The 16,872-nt window shown below is 37.0% G+C and overlaps 1 protein-coding gene across 4 annotated transcripts in view; it reads right to left on the reverse strand.

The window, feature by feature from the left end:
- Positions 1-16,872, reverse strand: part of LOC136866052 (zinc finger CCHC domain-containing protein 17) — a 182,755-nt gene that overhangs the window by 36,597 nt on the left and 129,286 nt on the right. The window contains exon 7 of one of the 4 annotated variants that reach the window (XM_067142717.2): positions 10,071-10,439. The exons of 2 other annotated variants lie outside the window; for them this stretch is intronic. In XM_067142717.2, coding sequence (XP_066998818.2) covers positions 10,371-10,439 — 69 coding nt within the window. In that variant the 3' untranslated portion in view covers positions 10,071-10,370. Of the gene's footprint in view, positions 1-10,070; positions 10,440-12,829; positions 13,387-16,872 lie in introns of those variants that run through there. One more of the 4 variants, XM_067142726.2, reaches the window with a different exon arrangement.

Here is a 16,872-nt window from a genome sequence, read left to right on the forward strand (position 1 = left end):
TCCACACGGTAGCTGAGGCCATACAATTATTATTATTATTATTATTATTATTATTATTATTATTATTATTATTATTATTACTCTTGCGTTCCGGCCTTCTAAGGACCACGTTACAATTTCAATTGTTCCTCCTTAGTTGTTCTTTCCTTTCCTTACAGTATTCTTTCATTGTTACTATTCATTGTTATTGTTCATTATTATTATTAATTATTATTATTATAGCCAAACTGGTACACAGTACTCAGCACAGGAGAAAACCAGTCCCAAAGCATAAAGTCTTTGCTGAGGAACCCCAACTTAAGCCACGCAATTTCTGAAGGATATTATAAAGTGTTTTGAGTTTTTTGGACAGATTCATAAGATCTTGTTTGTAAGATAGTGTGCGATCAAGTATAATACCCAAATATTTTGGATACCAGCTGTGCCGAAGTTCATGATGACAAGTTTTTTTTTTTCTTTACGTCGCACCAACACAGATATGTCTTACGGCAACGATGGGATAGGAAAGACCTAGGGATTGGAAGGAAGCGGCCATGGCCTTAATTAAGGTACAGCCCCGACATTTGCCTGGTGTGAAAATGGGAAACCACGGAAAACCATCTTCAGGGCTGCTGACAGTGGGGCTCGAACCCATTATCTCCTGATTACTGGATACTGGCCGCACTTTAGCGACTGCAGCTATCGAGCTCAGTAATATGTGAAGTTTAATGCCAGCTTGGTGATTATTCAGATGAAAACATGGCACTTCTGATTTGTTAGGATTAGGATTCAGTCGCCATTTCTTAAAGTACATTTCAAGTGAGATCAGGTCTCTTTGTAGCATATCTTCTGTCACACTAAGGTCTTGATGTTGAGTGGCTAGTGTTATATCATCAGCATAACAGAATTTTCGTGATGATGTTTCTGGGAGATCGGAGATATACAAATTGAACAGTAGGGGAGACAGTACCAATCCTTGAGGTAAATTAATTCTTGAGTTTCCTTTCTGTATTCATACTGTTTCCCATATACACTCGGAATCTTCTATCACTGAGCATGTTATTTATAATCTGCACGATGGTCCTACAGGGTAGGCCTAGAATTCAGATTCAAGACCCAGTTAGACCTATATCAGCGAAGGTAGCTGTGTTTGGTGATAGCCAAGGAAGGGGAATTGCGGGAGTGATGAACGACGAGAATATAGCAGCAACCGGAGAAATATATCTAGGAGCTTCTATCAGCAGTGTTCTGGAAAACATAGAAGCAGCAACTAGAAACTTCGGGAGCGGCGATGTCGTGCTTATCATCGGTGGGACGTACGACGTAGCTCACGACGACGCCAAGAATGTAAGATCACAACTTAAACATACACTAGGGAAGCTGACCCACACTAACGTCTTTGTAGTGAACGTGCCCCACAGGCATGATTTGAGTAGAGACTCGTGTGTGAACATTGAAGTGGACAAGGTCAATACAGATATTGTTAAAATTTGTAAACATTTTCGGAATACTCAGGTTATTGAATGCAGCAGTTTTGAGAGATACTGTTATAAAAAACATGGCCTCCATCTAAACAATTCAGGTAAACGAAAGATAGCAAATATTGTTCTAGATTTTATTAATCTTAAAATATGTACGTAAAACAGGCAACTCCCTTGAGTTATAATACTGACCAGGAAAACTAGTAGAAAGAGCCAGCTGTACTTCAAGCTGGCTCAGTCAACTAGAAAAAGAAACTCAGGATACTAAGGAATTTCAAGTTACCCAATTGCAACAGTCAAGTTTTAGGGAGGAAGGGGGTCTGAAATTGCTCTTGGTAAGCTGTCAAAGTGTAGTAAATAAACAATTAAAATTTGGTACATTGATGGAATCTTATGAAACTGATGTGGTGATAGGAGTGGAATCGTGGTTGAAAGAAGGGGTGGGTAATAGAGAAGTATTTCCAGAAGGGTACACAGTCTATCGTAGAGACCGAGGAGATAAAAAGGGAGGGGGGGTGTTTATTCTGGTGAAGGAAACTTACTGTTCACATGAATGGTTTACCGATGAAAGGGATGAAATATTAGGGATAAAATTAGTTTGTGATAATATGAAGGAGGTGGGAATTATAGGAACATACAGACCTGGAAGAGAGGAAAGAGACATGGAAATCTTTGAGAAAATAATAGATTATACTCATAAAAACAATAATAATGATGTGGTAATAATTGGGGGAGATCTAAATTTGCCTGAAGTTGAATGGAATGGAGTTGCAAGTGAAGCCCATGAACAGAAACTGGCAAATAAGTTAATTTGGGAGGGAGGATTTACACAAGTAGTACAAGAACCGACTCATCTCAATAACTTACTAGATGTATTCTTGGTTAAACCATGGGAAATTGTTGATAAAACTGAGGTAATTGAAGGAATAGGAGACCATAAGGCTGTAATAATGGATATAGGACTCGTACCAAAAAGGCTTAATAAGAGGGTTACACAAGACAAGAAATTGTACAGAAAAACTCAAGTTGATGAATTTGGGACTTACCTTAAATCACAATTCAGTTGTTGGATAAGTGAAGGGAGTAACGTGGATACACTTTGGGCTAAATTTAAAGGAATCATTTGGGAAGGAGAGAAGAGATTTGTACCTGTTAAGAAGGGTAAAATGACCTCAGACCCTGTTTATTATACAAGGGAAATAAGAAAATTAAAAAGAAAATGTAGAATAGTAAACAGGAAAATCAAAGAGGGTAGGGAGAGTAGAGAAACTAGAAAACAGCTAATGAGGGAACTGAATAGAGTGAAAAAGGAAGCAAAAGAGAATTATATGAATGGCATACTTCATGAGGGTAATGACCACAAAGGGAAATGGAAAAAGCTGTATTCATATATCAGGAATCAAAAAGGAAAAGGAATCCAAATTCCTACATTGGTGGGAGAAGGGGGTGAACACTATTTAACAGATACTGAGAAAGCAAACCTATTTAGTAGGGAATTTAGAGATTCAGTAGATGATTGTCAAGAGTTGGAAACCGAAACAGAAGATAGAGAGGGAGAGAGACAGAGGGAAACAAGAAGCTTCTCATTCACAAACGAAGATATTTTCAGAGAAATCCAACTGCTTCAACAAGGAAAAGCTGCAGGAAGTGATCAAATTACTGAGGAGGTATTAAAGACAATGGGGTGGTACATAGTGCCGTATTTAAAATTTCTCTTTGACTATGTCATAAATAATAGTGTAATACCAAAGGAATCGAAGGAATCTATAATAATACCAATTTATAAAGGAAAGGGTGATAAAAGGAAACCAGAGAACTACAGATCAATCAGCCTGACCAGTATAGTTTGTAAAATACTGGAGAGTTTAATATCGAAGTACATCAGAGGGATATGTGATGATAAAAATTGGTTCATGAGGAGCCAGTATGGATTTAGAAAGAAATTTTCTTGTGAGGCACAACTGGTGGGATTTCAGCAGGACATATCAGATCAATTGAATTTAGGAGGTCAGTTAGACTGCATAGCCATAGATCTTTCCAAAGCCTTTGATAGAGTGGAACATGGAATATTATTAAAGAAATTGGAGGGAATAGGATTGGACGTAAGGGTTACACGATGGATAAAAACATTTCTAAATTCAAGGGTTCAGAAAGTCAAAGTAGGAAATAATGTATCTCAGGAAGAGAAAGTTTGGAAGGGAATTGCACAGGGTAGTATAATCGGTCCGTTACTTTTCTTAATACATGCAAATGATTTAGGGAACAATATAACATCAAAAATAAGATTGTCTGCAGATGACATAATTGTTTATAAGGAAATAAACAACATTGAGGATTGTTCAGAATTACAAAGGGACCTTGAAAGTATCCAACAATGGGTTGAAGAAAATAATATGAAGGTTAATGGAGGCAAATCAACTGTTACAACTTTTACAAACAGGAGCTTTAAAACTGAATTTGAATATACCTTGGATGAGGTAGTTATCCCAAAAGACGGCAAGTGTGAATACTTAGGTGTGAGATTTGAAAGTAATTTGCACTGGAAGGGTCATGTTGATGACATTGTTGGGAAAGCATACAGATCGTTACATGTCATAATGAGGCTACTTAAAGGATGCAACAAAGAATTAAAAGAAAAAAGTTACTCGAGTATGGTTCGTCCATTATTGGAATATGCAAACAATGTTTGGGATCGTCACCAAGAATACCTAATAAAAGAAATAGATAGTGTGCAGAGGAAAGCAGCAAGGTTTGTAACAGGGGATTTCAGGAGAAAGAGTAGTGTATCAGAAATGTTAAAGGAACTTGGTTGGGAAACTTTAAGTAAGAGAAGGGAGAAAACTAGACTTACGGGATTATATAGAGCCTATACAGGAGAAGAAACATGGGGAGATATCCGTGAGAGGCTTCAGTTGGAAAACAATTATATCGGCAGGACTGACCACAAATATAAAATTAGAAGGAATTTTAGCAGAAGCAATTGGGATAAATTTTCATTCATTGGGAAGGGTGTGAAGGAGTGGAACAGTTTACCAGGGGTAGTGTTTGATCCTTTTCCAAAATCTGTACAGATATTCAAGAAGAGAATAAACAGCAACAGAGAAAATAAATGAAGTGTTGGAGGGCATTCGACCAGTGCAGGTTATGTGTGTGAATAAATTAATTCCATCCCCTGGTCTAAGGAGTTTGGACAGCCAAAGTAGGGGACAGCCAAAGTAGGGGACTGCCTGTAGGGGTGAAGTACAGTGGGGACTTCGAGGGCCCTGGGACCGCTACAGTAGCTGTGAAGGCCCTTCAGGAACTCTGAAAAGTGGTGGCAAAAGGGGCTCTGGTTAAGACGCAGCAGATCGTTATGCTACTTAGGTTCCGGAACGGTAAAAAAAAAAAAAAATATAAGTAAATAAGTGCAATGTAAACATTAATCTTATACCAGTTGTATAGTATCATTTGAAGTAATTCCACATACTGTATATCAATTGACTATATTTGTAAGTAGTACAGGAGATATTATAAGTAGAATTTTGTAAACAGCATAAATTTATTAAGGATGAGCTGTGTGTTTAATAGAAAACATTGTTAGCGTAAATTGTATATTGTATTATAGGAAAATTTTCTTCTCTTGTTAATTTAATATTTAGTGCTTGATAATAATGTATTTTAGTGTACCATTTGCCACCGAGGTAGACACCTCATTTGCAAATAAAGAGATTTTGATTTTGATTTTGAATTCGGAGAAGCTTGTAAATTAATTCTTCCCTCCACACTGTGTCAAATGCTGTTGCAAGATCAATGAATGCGGCTGAGGTCTGGAGTTGTTTCTGGAAACCTGCTTCAATGTGGGATGTCAGAGAAAGCACTTGATCACAGCAGCTGCAATTTGGCCTGAATTCGGCTTGATCAATTGGAATATGCTGAAAAATAGTTGCACTGATTCTGCTGTAGATTAGCCTCTCAAAAAGCTTATAACAGCAACCAAGAAGGGCAACTGGTCTATAACTGCTCGGGACATTGGCAGGCTTACCCGGTTTCAAGATGGAAATCACTTTCGTTCGTTTGAATTCTACCGGGAGTTGTCCATTCTGTAGAAGGTCAGTATAAAACCTTGCCAGCCAACTTCTTGAATTCTTCCCTAAATGAATGAGAAATTTTGGATGAATGACATCCAAACCTGCAGCTTCATTTGGTTTAACATCTTTGAGAGCAGCATTGATGTCTAGCGTTGCAAACGGTTGTGAATAGCTTGGTGTGGGTGGTGTTCTTGATTTCAGAGTTTGGAGCTGGCGCCATATGTATTTGGTATGTTTCTTATCTGATGGAGTTTGGGAAGTTGTGACGATGAGAAATGCTACTTCATCCGGTGTAACTCCAGGCTGTTGCTTCACCCAAGGTACATTATTGCTTCACGGTAGGTTTAAAATCAAAGTGCTAAGAAAGCAATAACTGTGGCTGCTGAACCTATCTTTTTTTTAGTTTCAATTTTCTTATCATAAAAGGTGAGTTTGGAACTGAACTGAATATTGTGACTTAAATCCTTGACATCTTCAAGTTCCATATTGTGCACAACATATTTGCTGGAACACTGCTGTACTAACCGCCATGGTGTTGAAATAAACATAATGTTCATTTCTATAAGGGCAATATCGACTTCCATGCAAGGTTTTTTTTATGCTAGTGGTTTAACGTCACTCTATCATGTCCAAGGTTTTTGGTGACGCAACGATGGGAAAGGGCTTGGTGTGACACAGGAAACCATGGAAAACTATCTTCAGGCTTGCTGACAGTGGGAATTGAATCCACCATCATAGCTATGCGACCCTATCCGCATGGTCAACTCTCTTGGTTCCATGTGAGTACGACCATTCTGCAAAACTTTGTTTCATGTATTTAATTTGAGGGTACCTCTCTATATGATACCAAAAGAGTACATTTTAATAGCCATACTCTTATTTTGCCCAAAGCAATTATCTGTCGAGAGTGTTAGCTCATCCACGTTGTCAGCCCATTTCAATACTGCTTGCTGACACTATTTCGTCCCACATCATGCACTGAATGACTGTATTGGAAGAGTCATACATTGAGAAGTTTAGTGTCTACAGTTTGAGTTTATCAAAATTTACAGGCATTGCTAAACACTTTTGGAGGTCATCTGTTAAAATTTTATGTTTCAGATTCTGTTTTGAGAAGGTAGTGTCCTTACTTTTAATTTCATACAGTTTTGGACTCTGGAAGATGCAAGTCATACGAAGCTTTTATGGTATCTTTTTGTGATTGGCTCAGATCACTCAATTAAGCAATGAAGGAATCACAGGTATTGCAAGTGTCTACTTCTGGTGTCAGGAATGAAAAACTGAACCTTTTGATGATGATGATGATGCTTGTTGTTTAAAGGAGCCTGACATAGACGTCATCGACCCCTAATGGTACGAAAAGAAATATCAAAAAGTTCAAATTCATCCATTGACCAAAATAAAATAAAAAATGTCATGAAGAATGAATGGATGGACATGAACCCAACAAAAAACAAAAACAAACAAACAAACAAACAAACAAACAAACAAACAAACAAACAAACACAGTGGATCAGACTCAAAAAAGGATCGTAAATAATAGTATTACCCGACCAAGGGACCACTTATAAAGCAACGCACAATGATGCTGGATGTCTAAAGGGGTGCAAAATCCACGTCTAAGGCCCCACAGAATGGTACATGTCGCGAGTAAAGTAGAACCATGGTGTTTGTCATGTTGGGGTACTAATCAAAAGTAGCGAAGACTCACGGTGTTCCACACAAGATGGTACTACTCACAAGTATTGTACTTCGTACAGGTAACGCAGACCTATGGTGTTTCTCACACAATGGTACCACTCATAGCCAACGCAAACCGATGAGTTTCCTCACCTAGGTGTACTAGTCATGGATGCCGGTCCCACAGGCCCCGTGGTGTCGCTCACATAGTGGATATTAATCACAGGCAACGCAGACCCACGGTGTCGCTCATATAGTGGTACAACTCATAGGCAACGCCCAGACCCGCGGTGTTGCTCACATGGGTACGACGCACGGGTACTGGAATCACCCATGCCAGCCTCTTTACTGCTACTAATCACAAACCTACTTCGTACCTAATATAGTGGTACTACTCGCAAGTACAGGCAACCCATGGTGTTCCCCGCGTGATGGTACGAATCAAAAGTAGTTTCATGGTTCTAATTCAATCATCCCTTGGTCGCCCCTTTTAGTCGCCTCTCATGACAGGCAAGGGATACCGTGGGTGCATTATTCGTCTGCGTCCCCCACCCACAGGGGGTAAAGAGAGAGAAAAAAGAAGAAAGAAGGGATCCGTCACTTCAAAAATGAAGTAACGGACGAAGAAAGGCAAGGGCCACGAAGGGCGCGAAAATGAAAGACTCCCTAGGCCTCGAATGCTCTAATACCGTTGGGGTCGGAAAAGAACAAGAGTTGACCAAGGGAGGTCGGATAGGATAGACGAAAGTGAGGAGTCTGGCGCAAGTAAGTGGAAGCAATGCCAAGACTCAGCTAAGGGCCCCATGGTCGCCAATCCACACTCCCAAGTTGAGAGCCCCTTGGGCCCGTTAGTCGCCTCTTACGACAGGCAGGGGATACCACGGGTGTATTCTACATGTGCGTCCCCCACCCGCAGGGGGTAACCGAACCTTTTATTGAACACATTGGAACAGAAGCATTTTTTTAGCTACAAATGTTGATTCAATGTTGTTTTCTACACAGAAGCTCAAATATATATACTCAATATTCAGCTCAAGTACTAGGGATTTTTTCCCAGATCTCTCCCTACTGTAGTGGCTGTCATTTGAGAAGGATGAAATATGATGTATTATTTTGTTGATGGTAGCATCAGGAGTTTTATTGCTAAGAATGTTTACCTCTGGCTGAATATTTTTCAGTGTGTTGAGTACAACTGTATTTAAGAACATTTCTTTACATACTCAAATTATTTTATTATATACAGTAAAATAATAGAGAAGGGGTATTTACCTTGTATCTACTCGATTTTCCCGCTCTTTTTCTTGAACAAACTATAAAGTAACTACCTACACACGAATGGATGAACCGGCTCTTTACATTAATGCTCTTTTCATCATTCTGGTACGAGTTAATATTAGGTCTATCATTTTCAGATATCTGATCAGAGCATTTCATCCTAGAAGAGCATTTCTCTGGCACTAACAATTTTATCTTTTTTGCTCACATTCTCCTTCCCTGAAGAATATTTCCTTTTACATTTATTACAAAACAAGTCCTTGGGGTTTCTTACTCATGTTCCACAGTATCTATATATTAAAAAAATTGATGAAAAATAAGTCAGTCAGTACGGCCATTCTATCCGGTCGATTTCCTTCATTTTTTTTTTAACTGAAAGGTATTCATGCACAGATTTGTCATCAGGCACTATAAATCACTTAACATTCGCCTTCCTCAAATTATTTGATTTTTTCCATTTTTTGTCTCTTTGAAGCTATCATATCTTTGGCTCTAATTGAGGTACAGAGTTCGTTTTGACCTAAGAACACTCAGTGGATCAGGATCTTTCATTTCAGCTCTTAACTATTCAAATTGGTTGATTCTGAGGAAAATTATGAGTGCACATTCAATTTGACGTTCCATTTCTTCAACATTTTTTTTCTCATTGAAGCAATTAAATCTTTTGTTCTAATTGAGGTACGCAGTTCGTTTTGGTCTAAAAACACTCAGTGGATCAAGCGCTTTCTTTTGAGGTAATAACTACTTAAATTGGTAGATTCTGAGAAAAGTTATGAGTACATTTGTCTCCATGACGAAGATCTTTCAAGGACTTTTCAACAATTCAGCGCGTAGTGTTGTTCCAAAGAACATTTAATTCAATTTCTTTGTGTGATGTATTTTCAAGTGTTTTGTTGACATAATATTACATTCTATTACCGCAGCAGATCATGTGCTTTATTTCATTAAGTCAGAACTTTGCAAATACATCCGTGAGGAGGGTAACGAACAACACCATACTTTGCACATTGCGGGCGGAGCCAGCAGGAAACTCCTAGTTGTGTAATAGTTGTTTTGCTGTGCGCCTGTCTTCTGGATGAATTATCCACCTCTCCTACATATGAATCAGAAGTTCCTTCACTTGAAGACATGTAATCTTTATATAATCTTCATCTACATCAGAGTCAACTTCTTCACTGCTCAAAGGTACACCCTTTTTCAGTACACTATCACCTTCTTCAATCTGTTCTCTGGATGTACCTGCTTGCGGGTCTGCAACCAAAGACGAATAAACATTAATCACATTTAATTAATAACAGCACTTGTCTGTTAGTAGTTTTATCCAAAGTTATAGTCTGTATAGAAGCAAGTACATTAGAGCATTGGTTATGAGACAATAAACACTGTTGTTTATAGTACTGTATATTTACCTGCAACAAACATGTTGAGAGCTTGTAATGTTTATTATTCTTCTAGCTCGAGACATTGGTAGTAAATTCATCTCTTATTCTTCTTCATACAAATTCAACATAACATACCATACATACTACAATCAACACAACATATCAACAGGTGACTAAAAGAAAGAACAAGCACCATTATTGCATGTTATAAAACTCATTCTGTATTGATGGTTAACACTTTACAAATAAAGTCTTATATTATCCTCCTTTTCAATACAAAAACCATCTATATTAGATGGGATAACATCTATACATGTTTCAGCCTATCTAAAAGCCATCCTAAGTAAAAAGTTCAAATATTACATTTATGCAAACAAAGAAAAACACTAATAAAGTGTGTGGAATTAAAAGACAATGATCATGATTGACATATTAAAAAATTGTTGAGGTAGAAAAATCCTCTCTTCTAAAAACTTGTTTGGTTGACATAAAACTTGCTAATCCTTTTAAAAGTGGAAATCTGTGTTGCGCAGCGTAGTGAGACCATCAATAAAGGGATAATGAGTGCGCATCACCTGCAATGGGGAAAAAAAGGAATAAATGGATGAAACAAAAAACAAAATGTCGCGTGAAAAGAAAAGGCTCAATCAACTTACTCGTTAAAAGGCTATCATCTTGGGTGGTACGACCTTGTCAGCCTCATGTCTCTATTGACACTAAGCGTGTGTGCAGCTGGCAGCGGATCAGAGCTGATGTGGTTAGGTGGGGAAGCGGAAGGGGGAAGCAGGACGGGTAAAGTATGGGAGGGGGATATTGAGGGAAGGGCGGGTCTAGTTCTGGAACATCAACGGTGAAATTAGTTTTTGTTAACAAACTGATGACAGATGAGTGGGACAAATGTTTCCAGTAAAACATTTTTCTTCTTGTTGATTTAATTTAAGTTGTGCGAGGAATAGTTGTATTTGTCAATATCAATATATACTGTATATTCTCAAGTATACTGAGTAAGGGACCTTTTTGTTCATAATGTAAACTCTTTAAATCCTGGTCACTTGTGTATTTATGATTTAGTTCCTTCCAATGATCGCTCATGGCTGAGTAGCGGTTATTCTTCAAGGCGTTACGATGTTCAGTGTATCTTATATTAAAACTATGGCCTGTTTGTCCTACGTACATTTAAAAACAAGACTGACACTTTAATTTGTATAACCCAGAGTTCGTAAATTTGCAGTTATCATTGACGGTATGGGAATTTAAATCTATTTTAGCGTTGGTTTAAGTGGTCTTGAAAGTTATTTTCAACTTGTGCTTCTTAAAATTATTAGGAATTGAATATATGTTGTTGTTATTATTATTGAAGGGGGAGGTTCTTTTTCCAAGGTGGTCTTGGGTTTACTTCTAAATTTCTTAAGAATTTTGTTCATGAAGCCTTTATTGAAACCATTACATTCAGCTATTGTATAAATGGTGTTGATTTCTTTCTTAAAGCTCTTATGAGATAAAGGAACAGTAAGTGCTCTGAAAATCATGCTATTAAAAGCCGCCTTCTTCTGCATCCCCGAGTGTAGAGAAGTCTGTTGAAATGTGTTAGTTGTGTGAGTGGGCTTCCTGTAAATATCAACAGAAAAAGTTTTACTATGATTGCAAGTAATAGTTAGACTGAGATAATTAAGAGAGTTTTTGGACTATATCATGAACTTTATATGAGGATCAAAGGTATTAAGTAATTCAAGTGCTGTATTGCTATCTATAGTATAAGAATCTAGGATAATGAAAGTGTCATCAACGTAGCGTGTCCAGTGTTTGATACCATTAAATTTGCCTATGGTATGAGTGTGTTCAAGAAAATCAATGTAAGTGTCAGTGAGGATTTCCGAGGCCAGTGACCCCATAGGAAGACCCTTCTGTTGGTATACTGTACCAGGAAAAGTTGTTGGGCTCTTGAGCATGGGAAACGTCTCAGGCAGTGTGCAGTACTTAGGAGCCGGTACAGAGAAGGAATTTTGCAGGGCGAAATAATATATCTTATTTTTCCTGCTGAATTTATTCAAAATCTTGACAAAAATAACCCTCTTATCTCGCATTTAAACTCTTGAAATTATCTTGAAAATGTATTATTTCATTGATATGATCAACTCAAAATTAAAATTCAGAAACTCTCTGATGCAAATAAAGATGTACATAAATTTATCCTTCATAAATTTCGTACGTCGAAAGTGTTTTTGCAAGTCTATAAAATGTTCAAAATCAACACTTGTTCTCAATAATCGCACTCATATAAATCCTAAAGTCTGTCTAGATTGATATCTAAAGTCCATTTAAAATATTGACTTGAAATTCATAAGTTGAATGTGGTTTAAAATAGACACTTGTTTCATGAATCACTTATAAGAAACCCTACAGTCTCTCTAAACTCATTCGTAACTTGAAAATCATAAACTGAATATGGTTTCAGAAGAAAAAAAAAGAAAAAAGAAAAAAACAACGCTGGTTTCATAAATTACTCAGATGAAATCCTATAGTCTTTCTAAATTCATTATTAACTGAAAATTCATAAATTGAATATGGTTTCAGAAAAAAATAAACACTGATTTCATAAAACCCTTCAGTCCTTCTAAATTCATTATTAAATTGAATGTGATTTCATAAACACTTGTTTTCATAAAAAGTCACCTACAGTCTGTCTAGATTAATTTTGGTTTAAATTGTTGAATTGAAATTCACACGGAAATTAAACTTTCATTAATTTGGCACTTGTAATTGGTCAACGTAGCACTAAAAAAAAATTATGGTTGAAAAGGTGCCTCTTCAATGAGTATAAATGTTAAGTGCACTCATATCACCTGAGTTCTGCAATCTGGAACTGATGAAATGCGGCTCCACAGGTCGGCGACTGGAACTCCAAAGATGTTATCAGCACGAGGTCGAACCAAGCACCACCAACATCGTACCACATTCCATATCCCTCGATGTACCACAGATCACCTCCAACGTCGTAATATGTCCCATGTTGAATTAGATGTTCGCGTGAATACGAGGCTTAACACTTGGTCAAGATTTCCAGTGTAGTATGATATAATTGACACATGATAAAGTTCAACTGACACTGAAGTATGAGTGTGAAAACGTAGCACTGTCTATTAACTGGATATTTGCAAGTCAAAAATAAATATTATTGCACTTAGAATTACGTAAAGTTAATTTACAGTTCGTAATCTGCACTCTGTAACACAGTCCTTTGTCTCACTTCAACGTAATACTCAAAAATAGTAATGGCTTTTAGCACAGTCTGAACTGTTATAAACACCTGTCACAGTTCGAAGAATTTACAGTAAAATATTTCCACTTCTTAAATAGCAAGAATTTTTAATGGCACAGTTCATGTAATGCAAGATATTTATATTGAACACAGTTCATGATGTTTAGAACTCGTTGTATTAAGTTCGGAATGAAATGTCAAGTTCACAGTTCATGGAAATATCGAGTATTAATCCAGTCCATACACAATGCGTTTAACAGTCCCTAGAAATCACAAACACAAGTCTTAAGCGAGTTTTTAGTGTTAATTAACTTTACTTAAGTCTGTACTTCCTATAAATGACATAAAATGTCCTTAAGGTTTACTCAATTGCCTAATAGCACTGTTCAAACACTCGTTAAATCTGTGAAAATTGTCCAAATTTGACTCTAATAATTACAGAGTTTTTGACTATCACAACACTCTAAGTTAATGCAAAGTCACAGTTCAGTATGAGAACACAAGTAGGAAGGTCATTAAGTTGGGAAATGGATTGACAATAACAAAGTTCAGATCGTCACACACAGTCTTTTCAATGTTCATTGCGCTGTATCTGAGAATGACAGAGTTTGAATTAAATACACATTGAAAATTGACCAAGTCCACAACAGGCAGAAATTTATCTCGTAATGTACACAGTTAAACTTAAATGCACCTTAAAAAATTTTACAAGTCCACAACATGGCTGAAATTTATAAGTTTCGTCTTACACAGGGATCGACTTAAACACATCTTGAAAATTTTACAAGTTCGCTACATGGCAGAAATTTATGTCTTGCGTTATTATACGCCAAATTTTTCTAAGTCTTCCCATATGGTATGACTTTTATTACTCCGACGGAACTCTTTGCGTAGCGCGACACGATGGTATCACCATCTCACATAATCGAGTTGCATATTTCAACTGGCTTTATTTGATGATGCTACAGCTGTCTGACTTGCTGCTTGAAGCAAAGAAAATATGGTTTCGTTTCCACCTCGATATCTCTGAAACTATTGGATGGATTTATTTCCAATTTTGGCTACTTTCCTTATTAAATGCAGGCTTCACACTGGTATACCTAATCTTTTTGTAGCTTAAGTCATTTAGCAGATTAAAAAAAGTTTCCAGATCATTCCAGACAGGTGGATCTGCAGCACGTGGCAATTACATCACTCAGCCGGTTCCTTGCCGTGTGACGTTGCGCTGTCTCTCTCACTCCTATAGCGAGCAGCTGAGTCAAGAATAATCATTCGGCACACTGTTTCCAAATGTGAACGCTTAGCAATGCTTGAGTAAATTATGAAATATAAATATGATGTGCCAGGCCATAGGCAATCCTGGTACAATACGGTATTATTAAAAGTGAAGAAATTATTACAGTATTTAATGCGAATTTGAGGATCTGGATAAACTCTTCTATCTCACCTACACTCAATTTACTAAATTTGGAAAGATTAGTTTTTAATAATTTAATGGTTTTATTAATAGGTACATTCGTGTACATATTAACAATATCAAAAGTGTGAAGGGTGTAATGTTGTACAGTAAGGTCTTTAATTCTATTGCAAAGTCTAAGGAATTTTTAACTGATGTATTAGCCTGGAAAAAATAATGTGTTTTGACAAAACTGTGAATGTACTGAGATACTTTGTACGTTGGACTATTTCTGAAATTAATAACAGGCGTTATGAGGACTTCGGCTTTGTGAATCTTTAGTAATGCTTTTGCCGTAGGTGACTTAGGGTTCATGACAATCTGAGTTTCTCAAGGTCTTTAAACAAAAATAACAGGTTCTTAATTAAAGATTTCAGTTCTCTTTGAATTCTGTTGGTGGGGTCATTTTTGACAACATTAAAATTATTGTCAGTAAAAAAGGAGTGTGTTTTGTTTAGGTAGTCCATTTTTTCTGTAATTAGAGTGGCATCTTTATCTGCCTTGGTTGATATTAAATAATTATCTTTAATTTTTCTCTTGAGATTGCGTATATTGGTAACCTGTTCCTTAGTGGGTTTGCTAGTATGTTCCTGATTGAAAGAAGAAAGTAACTTCTGTTTTACTTCATATCTAACCTCATCTTGAACGTCTCTAATAACAACTAATTTGGACTCAGCCAATGTAATGATTAAATCGTTGTGATTGGAGGAAGTGTCCCAGTTATGTTTTGGTCCCTTGTTCAATATCATGAGATCATTAGGATCAAGGTCCACTCGACTAAGATTCATTACCGGTGGGTGAAAAACATTCAATTTTATGTTATTCAACAAATCTGAGGTATTGTGGGAAGTAGCTTTTATCAGATTATCTCTTCTTGTTGAGAGTGCTTTTTTTTCTTCTTTCTTTTTTCAGTAAAACCTTACTGAGTCTATGTGACCTGAGCTTGAAAGGAAGTCCTTTTGAGAGGACATAAAAGGATCGAAACTTCCAAATGAGTTTCGTAGAGACTTTTGTTAAGAAGAGCTTTCTTTCTCTGAAGGAATTTAATTTCTTCTCTTATCCAAATCTTATCAGTTTTCTGTTGGGTCACACAGGTTTTAGCGGTCTCTCTATGATTTTTCTCGGTAAATTTTAAAAAATTGGGTGTGACATCATTAGTTAGGCACTTTCTCAAAAAAATGTATGTATATCTTTACTTAATTTGGGCAACCTTTATCTTCAAATTACAATAAAGGTTTGCTTTCTTACTAGCCTGGATGGCGTAACTATTGCATGTTATGAATCTCATTCTGTATTAACGGTTATCACTTTACAAATAAAAAAGTCTTATATTATCCTACTTTTCAACACAAAAAACCATGGGATAATACTTCGTATCTATACATGTTTCAGCCTATCTAAAGGCCATCCCCAGTATTAACAAAAACATTAACTTAGCATTGATCTTCACATAGATTGGCGGTCCTCTCATCAATCCCAGTTCCTGTACATCCATTTCTTCTCAACCACTGATGAGCTGGTTTCTGCTTCCCAGATTCATCTGGAGGTGAGCATCAATGCTCATGAAGGCGTTCAAAATAACGATGTTCAGCAGATGGAAAAATAATTTCTTTGTCCATTTCCATGTTCGGCAGGAAATATCGTAATTAATGGCCATACGATCACTCTTGTCACAATAACCTATATGTACATTGTAGGTCTCGATTATTGCAGGTTCCAGTGCAATTGCATCGTCATCAATAAAGTGACCGGATGGTGGTGGGTTATGCATGTTAATTAGCAAACGCACTTCCCTCTTATCTTTCCAATTTATTGTGCACAGGTTTCATTTCACTTTGCTAATAATATCTTCCGTCCTCAGTTTCAAACCTTTAGGTCCGATTTTTTCGGCATGTTCTTCCTGGTATGTCGGACGGTACCTCAGCTGTTTACTTTCCTTCCACGCAAATCAATGAAGAGGGCAGGAGAGGAAAGTAATTGGCCATGAACAATTTATGGCCTACACCCTCTACTTTCCTTGTTCAGAGCTTGTTCAGTTTTATACCAAACTGCTCATGTTTTTTGGTATGTACTGCTTGAAGAGCACTCAGATACAGATATTACACATACACTTTCCATGCAAGTGCTGAAGGCAAATCATGTGAATAAACACTGAATTAAATAAGAGAGAGGTATTTTCACATCAGGCAATAATTAAGAATAGTTCATGAGAATAAATAGTCTTTTTCTTTCTAGCGTTAATCCCAATTTTACTGGGGTCGGCACTTCATGCCAATTTTATGGCGGATGCCCT

This window comes from Anabrus simplex, chromosome 1, assembly GCF_040414725.1.
Source record: "Anabrus simplex isolate iqAnaSimp1 chromosome 1, ASM4041472v1, whole genome shotgun sequence".
Classification (NCBI taxonomy): Eukaryota; Metazoa; Arthropoda; class Insecta; order Orthoptera; family Tettigoniidae; genus Anabrus; species Anabrus simplex.